At 34.8% G+C, this 24418-nt stretch overlaps 1 protein-coding gene across 1 annotated transcript in view; it reads right to left on the bottom strand.

Moving 5' to 3' along the window:
• The window catches only part of LOC101894339 (filamin-A), a 152233-nt gene extending 129677 nt beyond the window's left edge, over positions 1-22556 (bottom strand). Inside the window, exon 1 of the mRNA XM_059118696.1 lies at positions 22412-22556. Coding sequence (XP_058974679.1) covers positions 22412-22426 — 15 coding nt within the window. The 5' untranslated portion in view covers positions 22427-22556. The remainder of the gene's footprint in view (positions 1-22411) is intronic.
• Between the last annotated feature and the right edge of the window lie 1862 nt (positions 22557-24418).

The raw sequence follows: 24418 nt of genomic DNA, 5'->3' as shown, positions 1-24418 counted from the left end.
TTCGGGAGCCATATGGCTGAGGTTCAGCATTGAAAAAATTAAAAAAAAATATTCTTTAAAAATAGGGAGTGTCTCTCCGCCCGTCCGTCCGTTCATGTTTGTAAACAAAATGCAGGTCACATCTATTATCCGATTGAGATGAAATTTTCCAAACATTATTTGTTTGTTCCAAAGACGAATCCTATTGGAAATGCTGAGAATAGCTTCAAATTTTGATATAGCTCCCATATATATATATATTTTCAACCGATTTCGGTCAATATCACCAAATGGCCCATATCAGTCCAACCTGAATTTTGGCACATCCGACCGAATTCAGTCCAGAAGCAAGCACATCAAATTTGGTGATAATCGGTTCAGCTATATAGCTATATATGATATATAGATGTTTTATCCGATTTGGGGTTTTATGTCCCTCGCATGCGTAATATTTAGCTCCCATATATATCTTTATACAATATCAGGTTTATTGTGCACCAAATGACTACTATCTGCCCAAATGAACTGAATCATTGAAATTCCGACCGAATTCATCCTAGAAGCAAGTACTTCGAATTTGTTCAGATATAGCTATAGCTCACATACATATACTTCATCCGACTTCGGGTTTTAAGTCCTCGCATGCGCAATATGCTTTCTACAACAATGATCTTTGGCACCAGATATCAAATACAGCTCAGAAATAAGTGCCTAAAATTTCAGATTTGACCATGTATATCTTTATCAAATTTCAGGGTTTTAGTGCACCAAATGGCTAATATCAGCCCAAACGGAGTGAATTGTGGCACATCCGACCAAATTCAGTGTAGAAGTAAGTACATCAAAATCGGTTCAAATATAGCTATATATATGTTTCATCCTATTTGCGGGTTTAAGTCGCTCATATGAATATGAACTTCACAACAATGAAATTTGATACCGGATATCAGATGCAGCTCGAAAATAGCTTTGCCAAATTTTATCGGTTCAGATTTTTATGTAGCTTCGATTTCGTTTGTAACTCCTCGAAATACTCATATCAGACCCAACAAAGTATATATATTCTTGATCAGCGTAAAATTTTATGACGATTTAGCCATGTCCGTCTGTCTGTTGTAATCACTCTATCTTTCGAACGAATTGAGATAGAATACTAAAATTTTGCACACTTGTTTATTTTTCCAGTAGCCAGGTTAAGTTCGTAAATCGGCCATGTAGGTCCACGTCTTCGCATAGCCCCCATATAACGGTACCTCCCGATGTTCGGTATACGAGTTTAAGTACAATGCTCACCGAAATTGTTTGAGATGTCGTATTTGACGTTTATAATGGATGCTATAGCCTGTGACAAAATTGTCTATGTGGTCCAGGTCTTCGCACAGCTCCGTTATAACGGTACCTCCCTTTATACGATACTTTGATGATTTTGGCTACATTATTCACCGTTTATTTCAAGTTTCGAATTTGAATATGGTAATGGCTTATGACAAACAATGCCTATGTAGGTCCACGTCGTATAGACCCCAATAAAACGGCTATATTCGGTATTTATACCCTACACCACAAGGTGGTCAGGGTATTATGTCTTTGTGCATTTGTTTGTAACAGGCCAAAGGTAACAAGATAGGCCCATAGTTCCTCTTGATGATCTGCATAGAATCACATTCTGAGTCGATTTATGCATGTCCGTCCGTCCGTCCGTCTGTCCATGTATTTTTGTAAACAAAGTATAGGTCGCATTTATTGCCCGAAATTTTGCAAAGATCTTTTGTTTGACCCAAGGACGAACCCTATTGAAATTGGAGATAATCGGTCAAAATTTAGATATGGCTCCCATATATATCTTCGTCCGATTTTCTTTTATTGTGCACCAAACGTGTAATATCAGCCCGAATTGTATGGCATTTTGCATATACACCCAAATTAGGCCTGAAAATATGTATGCCAAATTTGATCGAAATCGGTTCAGATATACCTATAGCTCCCATATATATTGTTCATCCGATTTGTTATTTTTGTCCACCGCCGCCGTAATATGCACTCTGTAACAACAATTTTTGGGGAAATATATCAAATACAGCTCAGAAATACATTTGCTAAATTTTATCGAGATCGGTTCAGATTTGGATATAGCTCCCATATATAACTTCGTCCGATTTACCTTTTATTGTGCACCAAACGTCTAATATTTGTCCAAATGGGATGGAATTTGGCACTTACGACCGAATTGTGTCTAGAAGCTATAGCTCCCATATATACTGTTCATTCGATTTGTCATATTTGTTATCCACAGCCGTAATATACACTCCGTAACAACGATATTCAGGGAAATATATCAAATACAGTTCAGAAATATCTTTGCCACATTTTATCGAGATCGGTTCCGATTTGGATATAGCTCCCAAATATATATTTTTATCCGATTTCAAATTAATTGTGCACCAAATGGGCAATACAAGTCCGAATTTAAAAGATACAAATGCTTCGGCATATTTAGTTCTTTGAACTTTAAATTATAATTGTAATCATGGCGTGTATGATTGAATTCTCCCATAAAAATTTTTAATTGTTATGTGGAGCTCTACTTAATTAGCAAAGTGGTGTAGGGTATCATAAAGTCGGCCCGCCCGACTTTAAGACTTTCTTTACTGGTTTTAAAATTTTAACGGAATTTTTTAAGGATTTTATTTTTTGAAAATTTCCAAATTCGTTCCAAACGGTGGAGGGCATTCAAAGTTCAGCCCAGCCAAACTTACTGCTTTTTAACTTGTTTAATATAATCCTTGTCGAAGTCATATCATGATCTATACAACAATGTTATTTGGTTTATAGGTATTATGTTCTACTTCATATCAATTCCCAATATACTCTGAAAAAATAGCCATAGCGGGGTAGGGTATCATATAGTCGGGCCCGCCCGACTTTTGACCTTTCCTTACTGGTTTAGTATGATGCCCGTGAAGATAAATTTTAAAATATAAATGCAATGTGTTGGTGCGCAAGGGGTTAATTGAAAAATAGTTTTTTTAATATTAATGATTTTTACCATTTTTTTTGGATAAATCAACGTATTTTTAAATTAATTTAAATTAAATTAATTAATTAAATTAATTTAACAGGAAAATGACACAATTTCTCGACGAGGACGAATAACCAGAGTGGTGTTGGCGGTAGGGAAACTGCATGGAAAATGCTGAATTGCACAAAAACTATGCTAGCTGCGTCATTGAGGCGGGTCTTAAATGAAAGGTCTCGAGGAGTACTTTCTGGCTATATATGCCCTATATTCCCAACTGATTTCAGATAATCGAATTTTTTCGATTTTCTAACCAAAGTGGCGGTTTCGGTAGGGAAACTGCATGGAAAATGCTGAATTGCACAAAAACTATGTTAGCTGCGTCAGTTGGGAATATAAGGCATATATAGCCAGAAAGTACTCCTCGAGACCTTTAATTGAAGAGCCGCCTCAATGACGCAGCTAGCATAGTTTTTGTGCAATTCAGCATTTTCCATGCAGTTTCCCTACCGAAACCGCCACTTTGGTTAAAAAATCGAAAAAATTCGATTATCTGAAATCAGTTGGTAATAAAAGGCATATAAAGCCAGAAAGTACTCCTCGAGACCTTTAATTGAAGACCCGCCTCAATGACGCAGCTAGCATAGTTTTTGTGCAATTCAGCATTTTCCATGCAGTTTCCCTACCGCCAACACCACTCTGGTTATTCGTCCTCGTCGAGAAATTGTGTCATTTTCCTGTTAAATTAATTTAATTAATTAATTTAATTTAAATTAATTTAAAAATACGTTGATTTATCCAAAAAAATGGTAAAAATCATTAATATTAAAAAAAAAACTATTTTTCAATTAACCCCTTGCGCAGCAACACATTGCATTTATATTTTAAAATTTATCTTCACGGGCATTTTAGTATGCATATGTGAATTCATAGAATTAACATATTTCTAATAGTGCCACATATTTATATTGCATTTTTTTTAAAAATATTGATCGGATTCAAAATTGAATGTCAATAGGATGAAGTAGATTACATGAATATATTTCGATTAAATGAAAATTCGCTAACGCAAAATTTTACTAATTATATGCATTAATGCCTCTTGTAGGGCAAATCATGTTGGAATCCAAACGACCTTGAAATTCCATTTAAAGAAGTTCATTCAATTTCCAATTATAAGCATTTGTAAGCAATTTCCCCGTTATAAGTTTTGTCCAAAGGCAGTAATAAGCTAGCAACCCCTGGTACACAACATAAACCTACACCCTTTATTAAAATTATGCATGGCTATCAGCAATTGAAACCGTTAATAAATCAGATAAGAAACAACCCACAAATAAAAAAAAATAAGAAACATTAATAATCAATTAAGTTAAATCGTGAAAAGTAATGACAGTTAAATTCAAGAAAAAAATCAGACAATAAATAAATAAATGAAAAGCAAATCTTGAATTGTTTCCACATATGCAACCAGACAACTAGATGTTATTCCATATTTCAATCTTGACCATATTTGGTTAAAAAGAATTACATTGTGAAGAACAAGCAGTGAACATGCATATGAAAATAAAAAAAAACACATCACCAGAAATGGCTGACATTTTTGAGGTCAACTAGTTTCAGCACCACCAATGGAGTTGAATGAATCGCAAGTTCTACTTGTCTGGGCCAAAAAAACAAAAATGTTCACTTATGGGTGTAACGATTAAATGGGGAGGGAGAGAGAGAGAGAGAGAGAGAGATGGGAAATGGAATTACCTAATATTCCAGTTGATGAATGAAAACTGTTTCTAGGCACGATTTTTTGGAAAACTAAACAACTTCATCAATGAAATTATTCCATAAATGTATTGGGATCGATAGGCTACTGTTTTAAAATTGTTGAAATTCCATAAATGATTGGTTTTTAGGGGGCATCGCAATTGAGCTAAATATTGTTGCAAACAAGACTTTTGGGGAAAGTTTATTTATGGCTACGAAGGCGGTATATCGCTTCATAGGTTCATGAATGTTCGTAATCCAATTTAAGAATTCCGGATCCCACTCTTGAGAATTCCGTTGCAAGACATTTGAAGTCGCTAATATTTAAATGGAGGTTTTGATTTGTTCTAAATATTGGAATTAATAAAATCTTTAAAAAGTTTGACATTTGGAGTCGATCTAGGTGTCTCCGTCCGTCTGTCTGGCTGGTGCGCATGATAAGTCTCGAAGGGAATATCCGATTTGGTCCAGACTTGGTACATCGTAATAATATTGTCACACTTCGAACGAGTTCGGAGTTGGGCACCATCGGTCCACTTCTTCTGTTACCTCCCCCATGAAGGTGAAAATATTCAAGGAAAATAATTTACTTCAGAGAAAGGATCATTCGATTTTGTGCAAACTTTGCAAACACAATTTTTTCCGAGATAGGTCAGTTGCAAAAATGGACAGTATAAGTCCACAATCCCACAAAGGGTCAAAATTTGGAATAATTATAACTTTTATAAAATGTAAAATAAAATTTCGATTGTCTTCGAATCTCATACAGTTTAATATTTTAATTAATACTAGTAAAAAAGCTGTAAGTGCGGTCTTGCCCTCCACCATTAGAAACTAATTTGGCAATTCTCAAAAACAATAAAATCCGTTAAAAATTCTGTTTAAATTTTAAAAATACCGAATATAGCTATTATATTAGGGTATAAACGATGACATGGACCTACATATGTTACTTTTGTCATGAGCCATTACAATATTCAAATGCGAAACTTAAAAAAATCGGTGAATAAAATAGTTAAAATCATCAAAATACCACATGCCGGAAGGTACCGTTATATGGGGGCTATACGAAGACGTGGACCTGCACAGACAATTATCTATCTTAGGCTGTAGTATCCTTTTCGAACTTCAAATACCAAATTTGAAACAATTCCAATGAACTATGTCGCTAAAATCATCAAAATACCGAATATCGGGAGGTACTGTTATATGAGGGCTATACCAATACGTGGACCTACTTGGCCCATTTTCAATACCAAAAGTCCTGCAGACATTATATACATTTGAGTAAAATTGTATCAATCTACTTCAATTCGTTCGGAAGCAAGAGTGATTTTCACAGACGGACGGACATCGCTAAATCGACATAAATTGTATGCTGATCAAGAATATATGTACTTTGTGGGTTCTAAAATGTATATTTCGAGGTGTTACAAACGGAATGACAAACTTAATATACCCTCCATACTATGGTGGAGGGTATAACACACAAAACACTTCAAAACTCAGCACATCTCAATATTTCTATCAAAACAAAATCAGGTGTGAATATGATAGATATCGGGCCAATACTTCTGGCACCTCCGCCCACAAAGAATCACAATTTTGATTCTCTTAAAATTTCTCACATCCCTTAAATAAAAACTTAAAAATATTGTGGTGTGAAGAAGCAATACATCGGTTCACTCCTTCTGGTACCTCTCCCACAACGGGTCAACATTTGAAATAACCCAACTGTCATAAAATGTGAAATACGTATCCGATTCATTGTAAGCTTCATACATTCCAATATTTCCACTAACACACGATCTGGTCCAAACCATGTGGTACCTTTCCCAGAAATGGTAACAATTTCCAAATTTATAACTCTCATAATCTGCGAAAAAAAGTCAGCGATTTTGATTTTTTGTAAATGTTTCTCTCAACCATAGATCTGAGATGAATATGGAATTTATTGGTCCACTCCTTCTCGCACCTCTCGCACACAAGGTTAAATCTTTGGGTAATTATTCGCATATAAATTGTAATAATTTTTTCTTTAAGTTTGCACTTCTCGCACATTTCAACATTTTTTTAAAAAAAATATCACTAAAGTGAAGGAAGTCGTCGATATAGTCCAAATTTAGCACGTTTAGCTCAGACTTAGGTCAGGTACGAAATTGAGAATACTGGTCCAATCCTTCTAAGTCTCTACCATAAAGGATCAACAGCCAACTTCAGACTGCATTAATTTCCAAGCCAGTCGTCCGACAGGTTTAGTGACACCTCATTATATTGTTTACAAACGTACAAAAGCATTTTGGTAAGAATTTTCCAGAAAAAAAGTTAATCGTGATGGAATTCCAGCGTGATAGTGTGATTTCTTTATATTTGGCTGGAAAACCACAAATGACTGTCGTTAGAGCACTCCAGCATTTAAATGTGAATAAATCTGTCGAATTTGGTTTTCGCCGATGAGAAAATATTCGTTGTCCAGCAGTTTGTAAACAAACAAAATTATCGTGTTTATATGTCAGCTGAAAATGCGCACATTCGGTTGGGCACCAGAACTCAAGCGCCGGCCATGGTGATGGTGTGGGCCGCCATAACAGCCGATGGTCGCTCTCCGCACGTATTAATCGACCATGGCATCAGAATAAAAATTCTGAATATTATCGCGAAAATATTCTGGAGGGTGTATTAAAGCCTTGGACACGCTGACCTTGGAAATTTCAACAGGACTCATCACCATCGCACTCAGCACTCGCCACCCAAGAATGGTTACAAAATAAGGTTCCTCGCTTCATTTCCAGCGCATAATGGCCACCAAAATCTCGGGATACCAATCCGTTGAACTACTGTGTCTGGAGTATTTTGGAAAACAAGGTTGGCACTAAAAAATACCAAAGTGTCGATCAACTCAAGCAAGCGCTTCGTCGGGAACTGGCCAAAATACCGCAGGGCAACATTCGGGCAGCATGTGACGTTTTCATTGGCCGTTTGAAGGCCATAATTCGTGCCAAAGGTGACCAATTCGAAGGAATCTAAACTTATTCTAAAATTTAATGCTATTTCCGACATTTTTTTGCTTTCTAACGCCTAAAAATTATGGCGTTTGACTTTGTTGCAGTTTTTTTACGAATTTCGAAATCTGTTAAAAATTTTGGTAAAATCTTAAAAATATCAAATATAGGAAGTCACCGTCATATTGGGGTCTATAAGAAGACAAGGGCAAATTTTCTCATAGGCCAATACAATATTCAAAAACACAATTAAAAAAATACCGGTGAATAATGTGGCTAAAACCATTAAAATATGGAATATATGGAGGTACCGTTATATGGGGGCCATCCGAAGACCTGCATAGACAATATTATTTTCTGTCGCAGGCTGTAGTACTAGTAGGAACTTCAAATACGAAATATGAAACAATTCCGGCGAATAATGTCGCTAAAATCATTTAAAAATAGAATATAGGGAGGTACCGATGTATGGGGGTTATACGAAGACCTGGAAATGTTCTGTCATGTACCCATTAAGAACATCAAATATGAAATTTGAAACAATTCTGGTGAATAATGTCCCTTTATCAAAAATTATGAAAATACCAAATATCGGGGGTACTGTTGTATGGGGGCTATACGATATTGTTTACCTATATAGAAATTTCTCTTCCAGGGGGTAAAGTACTTAGAAAGAACTTCTTTTGCCGATTTTCAGACAGTTCCATTGAAAATTTTGTCTACAATCATCAAAATACCGAATATCGGAGGTGCCGTTATATAATATAGCCCATCTTCGAAGTTGACCTACCTGCAGAACAAAGACTGATCTGTGGAACATTTTAGCTTTCTATCTTTATTCGTTTTGACTCTAGCTTGATTACAACAGACGGACAGGCGGACTGGGACTTAAAGAAAACATCCTCTTTTTTATACCCTCCACCATACTATGGAGGGTATATTAACTTTGTCATTCCGTTTGTAACTCCTCGAAATACTCATGTCAGACCCAACAAAGTATATATATTCTTGATCAGCGTAAAATTCTAAGTCGATTTAGCCATGTCCGTCTGTCTGTCTGTTGTAATCACGCTATCTTTCGAACGAATTGAGATAGAAGGCTAAAATTTTGTACACGTGTTTATTTTTCCAGTAGGCAGGTTAAGTTCGTAAATGGGCCATGTAGGTCCACGTTTTCATATAGCCCCTATATAACGGTACCTCCCGATATTCGGTATTTTGATGATTTTAGCGACATTATTCACCGGAATTGTTTCAACTTTGGTATTTGAAGTTCGAAATGGATACTACACCCTATGACAGAAAATTATCTGGACAGGTCCACGTCTTCGTATTGTCGGTGCATGTCAACGTCTTCATATAGCCCCCATATATCGGTACCTCCCTATATTCGGTATTTTGATAATTTTAGCGGCGTTATTTAACCGGAATTGTTTCAAATTTGGTATTTGAGATTCGTAGTGGATACTACAGCCTATGACAGAAAATTGTCTGTGCAGGTCCACGTTTTCGTATAGCCCCCATATAACGGTACCTCCCAAAATTCGGTATTTTGATGATTTTAGCGTCATTATTCACCGGAATTGTTCAATTTACGTATTAAGAGTTCGTAATGGGAACTACAGTCTGTGACAGAAATTTGCCTATGCAGGTCCAGGTGTTCGTAAAGGCCCCATATATCAGTACCTCCCTAAATTCGGTATTTTGACGAGTTTAGGTACAATACCCACCGAAATTGTTTAAGATATCGTATTAGACGTTAGTAATGGATGCTATAGCCTGCGACAGAAAATTGTCTATGCTTGGCCAGGTCTTCGCACAGCTCCGATAAAACGGTACCTTCTTATATACGATATTTTGATGATTTTAGCTACATTATTCGCCGTTTATTTCAAGTTTAGAATTTGAATATGGTAATGGCTAATGGCAAACAATGCCTATGTAGGTCCACGTCGTATAGACCCCAATATATTCGGCTATATTTGGTATTTTTAAAATTTTAACAGAATGTTTTAAGGATTTTATTTTTTGAAAATTTCCAAATACGTTCCAAATGGTGGAGGGTATTCAAAGTTCGGCCCGGCCGAACTTACTGCTTTTTAACTTGTTAAAATATAGGTCTCAATGTGTGTTGCCAGTTACCAAAAAAATATTGCACTTTTTGTAACCTCCTGAAACTAAGTATAACATTTTGAAAACAATCTTAAAAAGCCATTACTCATATCCTCTAGTTCTGGCACAATTTTGTGTTTTAACTTCCAAGAAATATCGCTCAGTTTCCTGTTTTTTATCTCAACATATGATTTGCCAAACAATTCTGTCAACAATGCTGATGACCCCGAGTGATCCTAGGTTGACATGGGAAATGGGAATGCAGCAGCAGTCGTTCACCAAATGTTGAATTCAATTTGCCAAGAAAAATGAAATCATTTGTTGGCTGTCGTTTTTTTTAGTTGATAAACAAAAATGTTTAAATAAAAAAAAACACAAGCTTTTGTTGCCATTGCTGTTGTATTTCTAAATTCAATTAATACCATATTTGATGACCGTAACAACAGTGATCGTCATGTTGGTAAAACGATAATGATGACTGAATGAATATTCGAAAATAAATTGAGAACCCAAAAAAAAAATCTAAAAACCCATTTCTTAAAACGACGGCAATGATGGTGGTGGAGGTGAGTCACCGACGGGCGAAAATAAAACACAAAAAGGTTGAAGAATTTGTTTGGCTTGATAAAAGATTTATTTAAAAAATAAAGAGCAAAACAAGAATCATAACATTGTGATAAGAAGGCAAACAAATTGTTTTTTTCGATTGCATTGGAATTTCAAAATATTTATGGCATTAACTATTAACATTGACATGGAGTGAAAAATAATATGTTAAAAATGTATCTCCTCTTTCTTAAGTTATGGGGTTTAAGAGCTATTTTTTATACCCTCCACCCCACCATACATAGTAACATAGTAATAATTTAAGACATAGCAAAGTATGTCCATATAACGGTACCTCTCTATATTTTTCAAAAGAATTGTCTAAAAATCCATACTAGAAGTTCTACGATATCGTATAGCCCACTTACAACTGTTTTTGTTTTAAGATTTTGAAGGTTTGGTACCTTAACCTCTGCCTATTGAGAATTTTTATACCCTACACCACAAGGTGGTCAGGGTATTATGTCTTTGTGCATTTGTTTGTAACAGGCAAAAGGAAACGAGATAGACACATAGTTCCATTTGATGATCTACATAGAATCACTTTCTGAGTTGATTTAAGCATGTCAGTCCGTCCGTCCGTCTGTCCATGTATTCTTGTGAACAAAATGCAGGTCGCATTTAATATCCGATTGAGATGAAACTTTCCAAACAACATTTGTTTGGCCCAAGGACGAACCCTATTGGAGTTGGAATTGGAGATAATCGCTAAAAAAATTAGATATAGCTCCCATATATATCTTCGTCCGATTTGCCTTTTATTGTGCACCAAACGTGTAATATCAGCCCGAATAGTATGGAATTCTGCACATACAACCAAATTAGGCCTGAAAATAAGTATGCCAAATTTGATCGAAATTGGTTCAGATATAGCCATAGCTCCCATATATATTTTTCATCCGATTTGTTATTTTTGTTCTCCGCAGCCGTAATATGCACTCTGTAACAATACTGTTTTGGGGAAATATATCAAATGCAGCTCAGAAATACCTTTGCTAAATTTTATCGAGATCGGTTCATATATAACTTCGTCCGATTTACCTTTTATTGTACACCAAACGTCTAATATTTGCCCAAATGGGATGGAATTTGGCACATGCGACCGAATTGGGTCTAGAAGCTAGTATGCTAAATTTGGTGAAGATCGGTTCAGATATAGCTATAGCTCCCATATATATTGTTCATCCGATTTGTTGTATTTGTTACCCACAGCCCTAATATGCACTCCGTAACAACGATATTCAGAGAAATATATCAAATGCAGCTCAGAAATATATTTGCCAAATTTTATCGAGATCGGTTCAGATTTGGATATAGCTCCCATACATATTTTTATCTGATTTCAAATTAATTTTGCACCAAAGGGAGTCCGAATTTAAAAGATACACATGCTTCGGCATATTTAATCCTTTGAACTTTAAATTATAATTATAATCATAGCGTATATGATTCAATTCTCCCATAAAAAATTTTATTTGTTATTTGGAGCTCTACAAAATAAGCAAAGTGGTGTAGGGTATCATAAAGTCGGCCCCGCCCGACTTTAGGACTTTCTTTACTGGTTAATATATATATTTATATTTATTTGGAATGTTTACCATTGTGGTACCAAAAATGCCCTGACAAAATGGTTGAAGCTAGAATTGAAAATTTTCATCATGGTCAGTCCTGGTGCGTAGGCGTGTGATAAGACTGCGTTTTTAGAAATTCGTTCTAAAATGGTATGAAAAAGTACCAAAATGTGCCAAACTCTGAATACTTTGTATTGGATAAAGAGATTTCTGAAATTTGGAATGAGAATCAGTGATGGAGTGCAGGATAGATTTATCAAAGGGTTTTAGCAAATTCGAACGAAAGGATAAAATGGCATCATTATGTGAAGGAATAGAGCCAAACACTTGAAATTTGGTATGAGAAATAGGGTTGAAAAAGTAAGTTTTGGAAATGTGTACTAATTGTGAGAACTGTGCCAAATGGTACTAAATATGGAACAGTTTGGTTTAGGGCGAACGGATGAAGCTGGAATTTTGAAATTTTGTATTATTTTGTGGGTAGGTTTGTGATAGGGTGGTGGTTTTGGAAATGTGTACTACAAGTGCGCGAAAAGCACTAAATAAGACTACATTGGTATAATTTGGTGTTGGTTGAACAGATAGTGCTTGAAATGTGTTGCCTGAACATATGGAGGTGGTTCCGGAAATGTGTACTATAATTGTACGAAAAGTACAGAATGGTACTATATTTGGTATTGCGTGAAGAGGTAGACACAAAATTCTTAAATTTGATAATTAGATTACCATTTGACGGTGATTTGGAAATGCGTCCTATGTTTGTAGGAAAAGTATTAAACGGTACGTGATTTGGTATTTGGTTGAAGGAGAGGGCTGTAATCCTCAAATTTGATATTAAGGTCTCTGGATTGAGATATGGAGGTGGTTTGGGGATTTGGAACTTACATCTGGTGGTGTTCAATTTTTGTTATAAAAAGCGTGGCTCTTTGTGGGTGAGGTACCAGAAGGGGTTCGCAGATATGTATATCATCTTCACAACAGATCTTGTGTTAGCAAAACTTGGAGAAAAGTAGAGAGTTGAATGCTTATTTCGTCTTCTATGAGCGTTTTGTTTTTCAAAATCTTGAATCCTATGTGAGGGAGGTATCAGTAGAAATTGTCCGATCTCTACCATATTTATAACAGATCTTGTGTTGATGGAAACATTTCGATGTACCCAATCTCAATGGAAAATCGGATGTTAATTTCGAGCTTTCGGTTGGAATGGGCCCAAAGGTCCGTCGAATATGGCCAACCCTGTACTTTCTCTTTCTGTGCAGTAAAATATTGTTTTTTTTTTTTTTTTTTTGAAAATTTCGACCTTTTGTGAGGGAGGAACTAGAAAGTGTGGACCAATATTGCCCATCTCCGAGCTCGACAATAATATTACGATTACTTTAACAATAATATTTGAATCGAATGGAATACTCCCTTCGAAAGTTATCGTGCGCACCAGCAAGCCAGACATATATATTCTTTAACGTTTCGTTTGCAACTGTAAGTCGAGAAAATTCACATATAAACAACTACAACAACAGTACGACAAAAATTAACCACAAAACTACCATTCTAAAATGTGAAAAACATGCTCGCTCTTATTTCAGCGAAACTGAAAAGTAGAGATTTCTACTCCATGTAGTGCTCCCACTCGAGTGGGAGGTAGTTTCACCCTCTATTTGAGTATTTCCCCCTAGAGTAAACCATTTTCGCACTCTCTCTCTCCGGTTCTCCTTCTCTCTGGCTCTCATAAAAACGGTGTTTTAATTTTATGAACTAAGTTCATAAAATCATCCATTAATCATCCGATTAATAAAAATGTTCCTTTCTTGGACTTAGGCTATAGATTTTGCTTCACTTTGGCAGTTAGATGTGATTTTTTTTGGGTAAAAATTAAGAAATCTCAATTGAACTAAATTCCTAATATTATCTTACCACCAGATTGATTTTAATTTCATCCTAGAAATTATTATTAAGAGCTTTACTATTTGAAATATTATTTTCTGAAATGTGATTGTTTTCAAATTCTTTTTATTTCGTTAATTTTTTAAATTTCTTTGCAATATTACTCATACCCTTTGTAAATAAAATTTAAAAAATTGCATTTGTTTACAGGTTTCAATTTTTTTTTTGTCAACAGAAAAATATGACATTATCGGAAATTATTCACATTTATGTTCATAGTTGAACATTTGGTGGGGCATTGAATTTCTAAAACAAAACGTTACAATTTGTTCAGATTCAATCAAATTTGTCTGACCGCAGTCGAGCATTGCCAACATGGGATCAAAAATATCAAATTCATGAACAACATTGAGCGGCATGTTCTTATTAATATATTTTTTGATTTCTTTTAAACAATAATGATATTTTTGCAACTTAACCCCCAACCACAACTGACAATTACAACGAAAAATGAAAAATTAAGTCATCAAATGGAGGAGAAAAAGAAAATATTAAAAATATGACAATCAAGACAGTTATAATTTTGTGGTGGATATTTTTATACCCTCCACCATACATAGTATGGAGGATATATAAAGTTCGACATTGCGTTTGTAAGTCATCGAAATAAGAATTTTAGACTCAACAAGGTATATACGCTACAGTCAGAACGAATTAAGATAGGAAGCTAAAATTTTGCACAGATCTGTCTTTTGTCCGCAGGCAGGTCAAGTTCGAAGATGGGCTATCTCGATATTCGGTATTTTGATGATTTTAGCCACATTTTTCAATGGAATTGTCTGAAATTCTACTCGTGGAGTTCTTAGTGAGTAATTTATACCCTGCAAGAGAATTGTTTATACGATATCGTGTAGCCCCCATATAACGGTACGCCCCGATATTCGGTATTTTGACGATTATAGCCACATTTTTCAATGGAATTGTCTAAAAATCCACACAAGGTGTTCCTTTTGAGTACTTTGCCCTCTGGAGGAGAATCGTTTATATAGATCCACGATATTGTATATCCCCCATACAACGGTACCCCCCAATATTCGGTATTTTGATGATTTTAACGACATTATTCACAGGAGTTGTTTTAAATTTCGTATTTAGAGCTCGTAATGGGAACTACAGTCAATGACAAAAAACTGATTATGCAGGCCCACGTTTTCGTTTAGCCTCCATATTATAGTACATCCCAATATTCGGTATTTGATGATTTTAACGAGATTATTCGCCGGAGTTGTTTCAAATTTTGTATTTAGAGTTCGTAATGGGAACTACAATGTATGACAGAAAATTGTTTATGCAGGTCCAGGCCTTCGTACAAGTCCCATATTTCAGTAACGCCCTATATTCAGCATTTTGAGGATTTTAGTCACATTATTCACCGGATTTTTTTCACGTTTCGTATTTGAATATTGTAATAACAAAAGTTGCCTATGCAGGTCCACGTCTTCGTATAGACCCCAATATAACGGCTATATTCGGTATTTTTAAGATTGTAACCAAATTTTTGGCGAAAGTAAGTTTTTTTTTTGAAAATTTCCAAATTTTAAAATCAGATAAAAATATATATGGGAGCTATATCCAAATCTGAACCGATCTCGATAAAATTTAGCAAAGGTATTTCTGAGCTGTATGTGATATATTTCCCTGAATATCGTTGTTACGGAGTGCATATTACGGCTGTGGGTAACAAATACAACAAATCGGATGAACAATATATATGGGAGCTATAGCCATATCTGAACCGATTTTCACCAAATTTGGCATACTACCTTCTAGACTCAATTCGGTCGTATGAGCCAAATTCCATCCCATTTGGACAAATATTAGACGTTTGGTGCACAATAAAATATAAATCGGACGAAGTTATATGTGGGAGTTATATCAAAATCTGAACCGATCTCGATAAAATTCAGCAAATGTATTTCTAAGCTGTATTTGAAATATTTCCCCAAATATTGTTGTTACAGAGTGCATATTACGGCTGCGGAGGACAAAAATAACAAATCGGATGAACAATATATATAGGAGCTATAGCTTTATCAGAACCGATTTCGATAAAATTTGGCATACTTATATTCAGGCCTAATTTGGGTGTATATGCAAAATTCCATACAATATTACACGTTTGGTGCACAATAAAAGGCAAATCGGACGAAGATATGTATGGGAGCTATATCTAAATTTGGACCGATTATCTCCAATTTCAATAGGGTTCGTTCTTGGGCCAAACAAATGATTTGTGCAAATTTCATCTGAATAGGACAATAAATGCGAACTGTACTTTGTTTACAAAAATACATGGACAGACGGACGGACGGACGAACATGCGTAAATCGACTCAGAATGTGATTTTATGCAGATCATCAAAAGGAACTATGGGTCTATCTCGTTTCCTTTTGCCTGTTACAAACAAATGCACAAAGACATAATACCCTGACCAACTTGTGGTGTAGGGTATAAAAAATAAAAATATGACGTTTGACTTCGTTGCAGATTTTTTATCCCACCCTGTATATTTCTTTTAGTATTAATATATTACAAATTCAATTTAATTAAATATATATATATATATATATATATATATATATATATATATATATATATATATATATATATATATATATATATATATATATATATATATATTTCTAGAATATTTTTTTTTTAAATTGTTTTTATCTAAAATTTATTTATTTATTTTTATTTTACAATACCTTAATTTGTCTCAATTAATTACAATGAAAATATTTAACCACAAAACCATTCGAAACGTTTTATATTGCAGATATGCATCTTTGCATGGTTGGTGGGTTGACGGCTTGATGTGGCTAACGGTGGCCACACAAAAATATATGAACAAATTAAAAACAGATGGTCTTAACATTGGCCAAAATTGTATCAAAATCAAAATATTTACGAAAAAAAAAAAATGATGCCGCAAAGAGGAGCATGAGTAACGCAGAACGTGTGACAAAGAATGTGAGTATCATCATGAAAATATATACCATAAACATTGAATTCTATTTTTTTATTTACAAAATACAAATCAACGCCCCAAAACTAGCTCTCATTCTCATTTTCTCTGATATTTACAATTAGGAAGCTTCTAGTGAGAGCTCTTCTTTTTTCGGTTTGTTTTGTTTTTCTTTAGAGGTAACATATCAACAACAATTATTGCAAATGCCGAAAATTATTCGTCACTATAGTTTTTGCGTTTTTTTTTTGCAATGGTAGTGTGTATATTTTTAAAATAAAAATAAATTACCCGAAAACAATAAAATCTACGAAATATTGGAGAGATGATGTATTCGTAGATAGGCAAAAACATTCACACAGAAAATATTTCGTTTTCTTCTCTTGGCGCGCACATTTTCTGCAAAATTTACAAAAATTTATAAAGCTTACATGCTCATAAATATTTTGCCTTAACAATTGACAGGAGATTACACGGAAGGAAATTTTATTTCAACAGAAGATTGAAAAAATTTAAAAACACTATATCGACCATGTGGCGCCCAACATTGGGAAAATATGTTTGGTGTTGAAAATGGGTTATATTGGTCCAAGTTTATGTATATTTTGAAGGTTCTCGCCATATTAATGATCTATTTTTGTATCCTCCGCGAAAACATGGGTAAAATACCATTGTCATTCCGTTTACAACGCCTGGAAATATTCTTGTGGGTCCTCAAAAAAAATATGTATGTATATATCATTGTCACCATGCCATTTTTACTCGATTTGAGATACCCGTCCGTCTGTTAAAACCTAAATAGAGATTCCAAAATATTTATAAAAATGAATGAAATAAGGCGTAGATAATTATAAAAAAATCTAAGATGTGTGGTAATTTGGGCTATTTTCAAGTTAATTTTCACGGATCAGTCCTAAGTATAGCTCCCCACAACCGTATCTCCTGATTTGTTTAACTAAATCAAATGTAATTTTGCATTTAGGACATGTTTATAAATGTCGAAAGAACATTTTCAAATATAAACAAGTTAAAAAACAGTAAGTTCGGCCGGGTCGAACTTTTAATACCCTCCACCATTTGCAGCGAATTTGGAAATTTTCAAAAAATAAAATCCTTCAAAAATTCTGTTAAATTTTTAAAAATACCGAATATAGCCGTTATTTTGGGGTCTATACGATGTGGACATACATAGGCATTGTTTGTCATAAGCCATTACCACATTCAAATTCGAAACTTGAAATAAACGGTGAATAATGTAGCTAAAATCATCAAAATATCGTATATAAGGAGGTGCCGTTATATTGGAGCTATGCGAAGACCTGAACCAACATAGACAATTTTCTGTCACAGGCTGTAGCATCCATTACGAACTTCAAATACGACATCTCAAACAATTTCGGTGAGTATTGTACCTAAAATCGTCAAAATACCGAATATAGGGAGGTACTGGTATATGGGGCCAATACGAAGACCTGGACCCGCACAGACAATTTTCTGTCACAGACTGTAGTTCCCATAACGAACTTCAAATATCAATTTTGAAACAATTCCGGTGAATAATGTCGCTAAAATCATCAAAATACCGAATCTAGGGAGGTACCGTTATATGGGGGCTATACGAAGACGTCGACCTGCACAGACAATTTTCTATCTTAGGGTGTAGTATCCATTTTGAACTTCAAATACCAAATTTGAAACAATTCCGGTGAATAATGTCGCTAAAATCATCAAAATACCGAATATCGGGAGGTACCGTTATATGGGGGCTATATGAAAACGTGGACCTACATGGCCCATTTACGGACTTAGCCTGCCTACTGGAAAAATAAACATGTGTGCAAAATTTTAGCCATCTATCTTAATTCATTCGAAAGATGATTACAACAGACAGACGGACAGACAGACAGTTTAAGATATTCAGTTGGAACCACAGTTTCAAATCGAATTGCATGCACTCTTGGTAATTATTGGATAAAAATTCAAAGTGTCTTTTTTTTGGTTGGACACAATGTTCTGTAGTCTGGGTCGAAAATCCTGTTGGAGTCGAAGCCTGATTCAAATTCGCCATTTATTTGTTTTTATTTTTTTGTGATTTAACCTTTTTTTAGAGATAAAGAAAGAGTAGAAACTATTGGCAAATTAATTTCCTAATGAACCCATTAAGATAACCAGGTGTTAATTTTCAAAAATACCAATTCTCACAATTTTTTGATTACATTATTTTTAACTCGTTATGAAGAAATCAGTTGTATTGACCACTGTGCAACGAGTGTCCCCCACAACGGGTCAAAATTTTGAATAATTATAACCCGTATAAAATGCAAAATTTTATACACCCTTATACCCACTTCTTCTGATATGATCCCTCCTCCACAAAGGGTCCAATTTCTCATAATTTGCACAGCAAGTAGCAATAATTTTTAAACCCATAGCCATATGGATAGATAGATAATATATCATTTGATGCGAGTAAAACATGCCTAGCTCTCTTTGGACCAAATCCGTTTCAGGACGCTTGGAGGCTGGCTGGAGTGCACGATTTGGTCCAAACTTGGAATAATAGTATTATCAAAGTTAGATCGAGTTCGAAGGTGGGCAAAATCGGTTTACTCCTTCTGGCACCTTCCCACAAAAGGTCGAAATTCCCAAAAAAAAAAAAAAAAATCCTGCACAGAAAAAGAAAGAATAATCCTATTTTGTTCCAAATTTGTATATCCTAATATTTACATCAGTTCTAGGTTAGGTGCGAAAATGAACAATATCGGTCCACTTCATCAAGCTCCTCCTCCACAGAGGGTCAACATTTTGAATAATTATAACTCTTGTAGAATGTGGTGTAAGAGTCCGATTGTCTTTAAATTACACACATCACAATATATTTATTAACACAAGGCCTGGCGTAAAGATGGAATATATCGGTGCACTCCTTCTAGTCCCTCCCTCACTAAAGGGTCAAAATTTCCAATATCCATGAAGCTTATAAAACTCTAAATTAGCATACAATTCCATTCAGACTTGGCACATCTCAATATCTCTATCAGCACAAGATCTGTTAAAAAGATGGCAGAGATCGAACCTTTCCTTTTGGTACCTCCCTCACAAAGGGTCAACGTTTCGAATAACCAAAACGATCATAAAATCCGAAATAAGCCTCCTGTTCTCTTCAAATTTCACACATCCCATTATTTCTGCTAAGACAATATTTACTGTAAAGATGAGATATATCGGTCTACTCCTTCTGGTACCTCTCCCACATAGAGCTAACATTTTGAATATCAATGAAGCTCATAAAACGCGAAATTAACATCTGATTCCATTCAGACTTGGTACATCCCAATATTTCCATTAATTAAAGATTTGTTATAAGGAGTTCAAAATTCACATAGGGTTCAAAATTAAAAAAAAAACGGATCGCTCAAAGAAATTTGAAATACGCATCCAATTCTCCTCAATTTCCACACATAACACAAGATTTGTTGTGAAGATGATATATATCTCTGAGAACCCCATCGGGTACCTCACCCACAAAGGGTCATAATTTTCAATACTTTCATCTGTCATAACTTGCGAAACAAGTCGGTGATTCTTTACAAGTTGCTATATCTAAATATTCTTCTCAGCCGGAAACCTGAGATGAATATGGAATTTATGATTTTTCGATTTTCTTGTTATTTTTCCCATACCAATATTTTTATCTATATTAGATGTAGTATGAAAATGGAATATTTCGGTCGACTACATCTACCTCATGTATATTTTAACATTTTCTAAAAATTATCACATATCTATCACATATAGTCCAAACCTGGTACGTCACAATATTTATATCATATTTGTTCAGGTCCGACGCAAAATTGACAATATTGGCCCATTCCTTCGGAATCCATTCCATAGAGGATTTACAATTTGAATAATCACTACAGAAGTCAAACTATATTTAAATAAGCGAACATTGGCTGAGGTTATACATCTATCGGCAAAAGCGAGTGGTACTTTTTATACACTCCACCATACTATGGAGGGTATATTAACTTTGTCTTTCCGTTTGTAACTCCTCGAAATACTCATGTCAGACCCAACAAAGTATATATATTCTTGATCAGCGTAAAATTCTAGCGATGTCCGTCTGTCTGTCTGTTGTAATCACGCTATCTTTCGAACGAATAGAGATAGAAGGCTAAAATTTTGCATACATGTTTATTTTTCCAGTAGGCAGGTTAAATTCGTAAATGGGCCATGTAGGTCCACGTCTTCATATAGCCCCCATATAACGGTACCTCCCGATATTCGGTATTTTGATGATTTTAGCGACATTATTCACCGGAATTGTTTCAAATTTGGCATTTGAAGTTCGTGATTTATACTACAGCCTATGACAGAAAATTGTCTATGCAGGTCCACGTCTTCGTAAAGCCCCCATATAACGGTACCTCCCAATATTCGGTATTTTGATGATTTTAGCGACATTATTCACCGGAATTGTTTCGAATTACGTATTTAGAATTCGTAATGGGATCTACAGTCTCTGACAGAAAATTTTCTATGCAGGTCCAGGTCTTCGTTTAGCCTCCCTATATTCGGTATTTTGATGATTTTAGCGACATTATTCACCAGAATCGTTTCAAATTTGGTATTTGAAGTTCGAAAGGGATACTACAGCCTAAGACAGAAAATTGTCTGTGCAGGTCCACGTTTTCATATAGCCCCCATGTATCAGTACCTCCCTAAATTCGGTATTTTGACGTGTTTTGGTACAATACCCACCGAAATTGTTTGAGATGTCGTATTTGAACTTCGTAATGAATGCTACAGCCTATGACAGAAAATTGTCTTTGCTGCGCCTGGTCTTCGCACAGCTCCGATATAACGTTAACTCCCTATATACGATATTTTGATGATTTTAGCTACATTAATCACCGTTTATTTCAAGTTTTCGAATTTGAATATGGTAATGGCTTATGACAAACAATGCCTATGTACATAGGTCCACGTCGTATAGACCCCAACAAAACGACAATATTCGGTATTTTTAAAATGTAAGCAGAATTTTTAAGGGATTTTATTTTTTGAAAATGTCCAAATTCGTTCCAAATGGTGGAGGGTATTCAAAGTTCGGCCCGGCCGAACTTACTGCTTTTTAACTTGTTAACAATTTTTCTGTAAAACAACAGAGGACTTTGCTTAAAATTATGAGCCGAAAGCTAGTCGTTGACTTGTTTCAGAAAAATTAACCTCTTATGTATTCTCATCCCACCAAAAATATTTTTCAATGAAACACATGAATCATATTTTTTTTCCAAAAAACTGAATGAATTTTTCTTCCAGTGTACAAGTTTTGTACATTTAATATTGACAACAACGAAAACAATCGAATTGAATAACACAAAAAAAAATATTGTTTCTTTTTTCATTCAAATTAAGCGCTGAAAAAATATTGAAAAAAAAAAAAACTCACATTTCTTGAAGCCATGTTTGCGGGATTTGCGATTGATTCTTCTTCTTTCACTTGTTTTCAAAAATTAATGATAAATTATTAAAGGTTTGTTTCTTAAATCACTCAACTGATTTGCTTTCTTAAACAAAAATTTGAATTTTGTTTCAAATAATTTTTTTTCTAATTAATTTTTATAATTTTCTAATTAATTTTTTTTTTAAATAATTTCAAAATATATCTTTCAAATAAATGTTGTTTTCCAATCTTTCTTTTGTTATTATTTCAATTTTTTTCTTTAAAAAAATCTGATTTTTTTCTTTTCTTAAAAATATTACTCGCGTCGAACACTTGTGTATTGAACTTAACGGTTTGAATGAAATTTTAAAACTGAAAAGTTTTTATGCGAAAATTATTGTATCTATAGAGAGAATGTTTCGTTTAATGTTGTCACAAAAGTTGTTGTCGTCGTCGTCGTCACCTTCGTTGCCGTTTGTGGATTTCGGCTTGTTATTCGTGTTTTTGTGTTTTATTTCGTTTTTGTTAAGGTTGTCAATATTGCTGCAATGTTGTTGTTGTTGTCGTTGTGCCTTTGCACCATTGCACACAACAAACAATGCCCAAGAGAAGAAGAAGCAGCCGCAGCACCCAGTACTGCTCTGCTTGCAAGGAAGCAATACAAACAAGCATGCCTCAAAAAACGCTTATGATGATGATGATCGTCAGGCAGCACATCGTGTCCGTTCGTTTCGATCGTTGCTTCAGAGTCACATAAGTCATGCACCCATCTGTGCTTTTTCTGTTCGATTTTCGTGTTATCTGTTTGGGGAGGTGGAATGGGGGTCAGGGGGACGACATTGACTGATGGCATGACACGGCCCCCTCCTCACAATGGTACAATATTTACCTTTTTTGTTTGACAATCGTATAGCTTTCGGCTGGCATCGAAACGAGATGACGCCACTCTCGACACAACGATGTTGGTCAATCAGCTGATCGGAATTGGTGGTGGCGACACCAGTGCTGCCTTCCCGATAGATGAAGAAAATTCTACTTTGGATACTATATTTCTATGTATGTAGAATTGTGTTTATTGTTTGTTGTTATTCGTCATCGACAACAACAACACTAAGATTTTGTTAATGATCATTAAATGTTTTTGTAAAAAAATCGAATGCAGCATTCATCGACGTATACGCCAGCATCACCATTGTTTGATCATCATGTCGTGAGAGAGCGAAAGAGAGAACGTGAGAGAAAGATGAGTTTGTTTTATAGTAGAAAAAATGTTTGCTGATCTTTAAAGCTTTTTTTGATCAAACATTTACGAGGGAAGGTCAAATTGTTGCCACTTGAAAAAGGGGGATATTGTAAAAAAAACCAGATAATTAATCTTAAATAATAATCTCTAAATTCGCATGTTTTACCATTTTCAGAGATTATTGCTTGGCAATATATTAGCAAATATTAATTTTTTATACCCCCCACCATACAGAGTATGGAGGGTATATTAAGTTCGTCATGTCGTTTATAACTCATCGAAATAAAAAGTTTTTTTTTAGAAATAATAAAGTGTATATATTTTTGATCAGCGTAAAATTCTAAGACGATTTAACCCTGTCCGTCTGTCCTTCTGTCGTAATCACGCTAGAGTCAAAACCTATAAAGATAAGAAGCTAAAATTTTGCACAGATCAGTCTTTTGACTGCAGGTCAATTTCGAATATGGGCTATAATGGTGGGCGAGAAATGCCATTATAGACCCACGTCTTCGTATACCCTCCATATAACGGTACCACCCAATATTGGATATTTTGACAATTTTAGGGATAATTTTATGACAAAAACCAGTAAAGAAAGTCTTAAAGTCGGGCGGGGCCGACTTTATGATACCCTACACCACTTTGCTAATTTAGAAGAGCTCCGCATATATACTAAAAGTTTTTATGGGAGAATTCAATCATGCACCCTATGATTATTATTATAATTTAAAGTTCAAAGGACTAAATATGCCGAAGCATTTGTATCTTTT

The sequence above is a fragment of the Musca domestica genome, unplaced genomic scaffold (genome assembly GCF_030504385.1).
Source record: "Musca domestica strain aabys unplaced genomic scaffold, Musca_domestica.polishedcontigs.V.1.1 1, whole genome shotgun sequence".
NCBI classification, from domain to species: domain Eukaryota; kingdom Metazoa; phylum Arthropoda; class Insecta; order Diptera; family Muscidae; genus Musca; species Musca domestica.
This window is presented reverse-complemented; position numbering and strand designations above follow the sequence as displayed.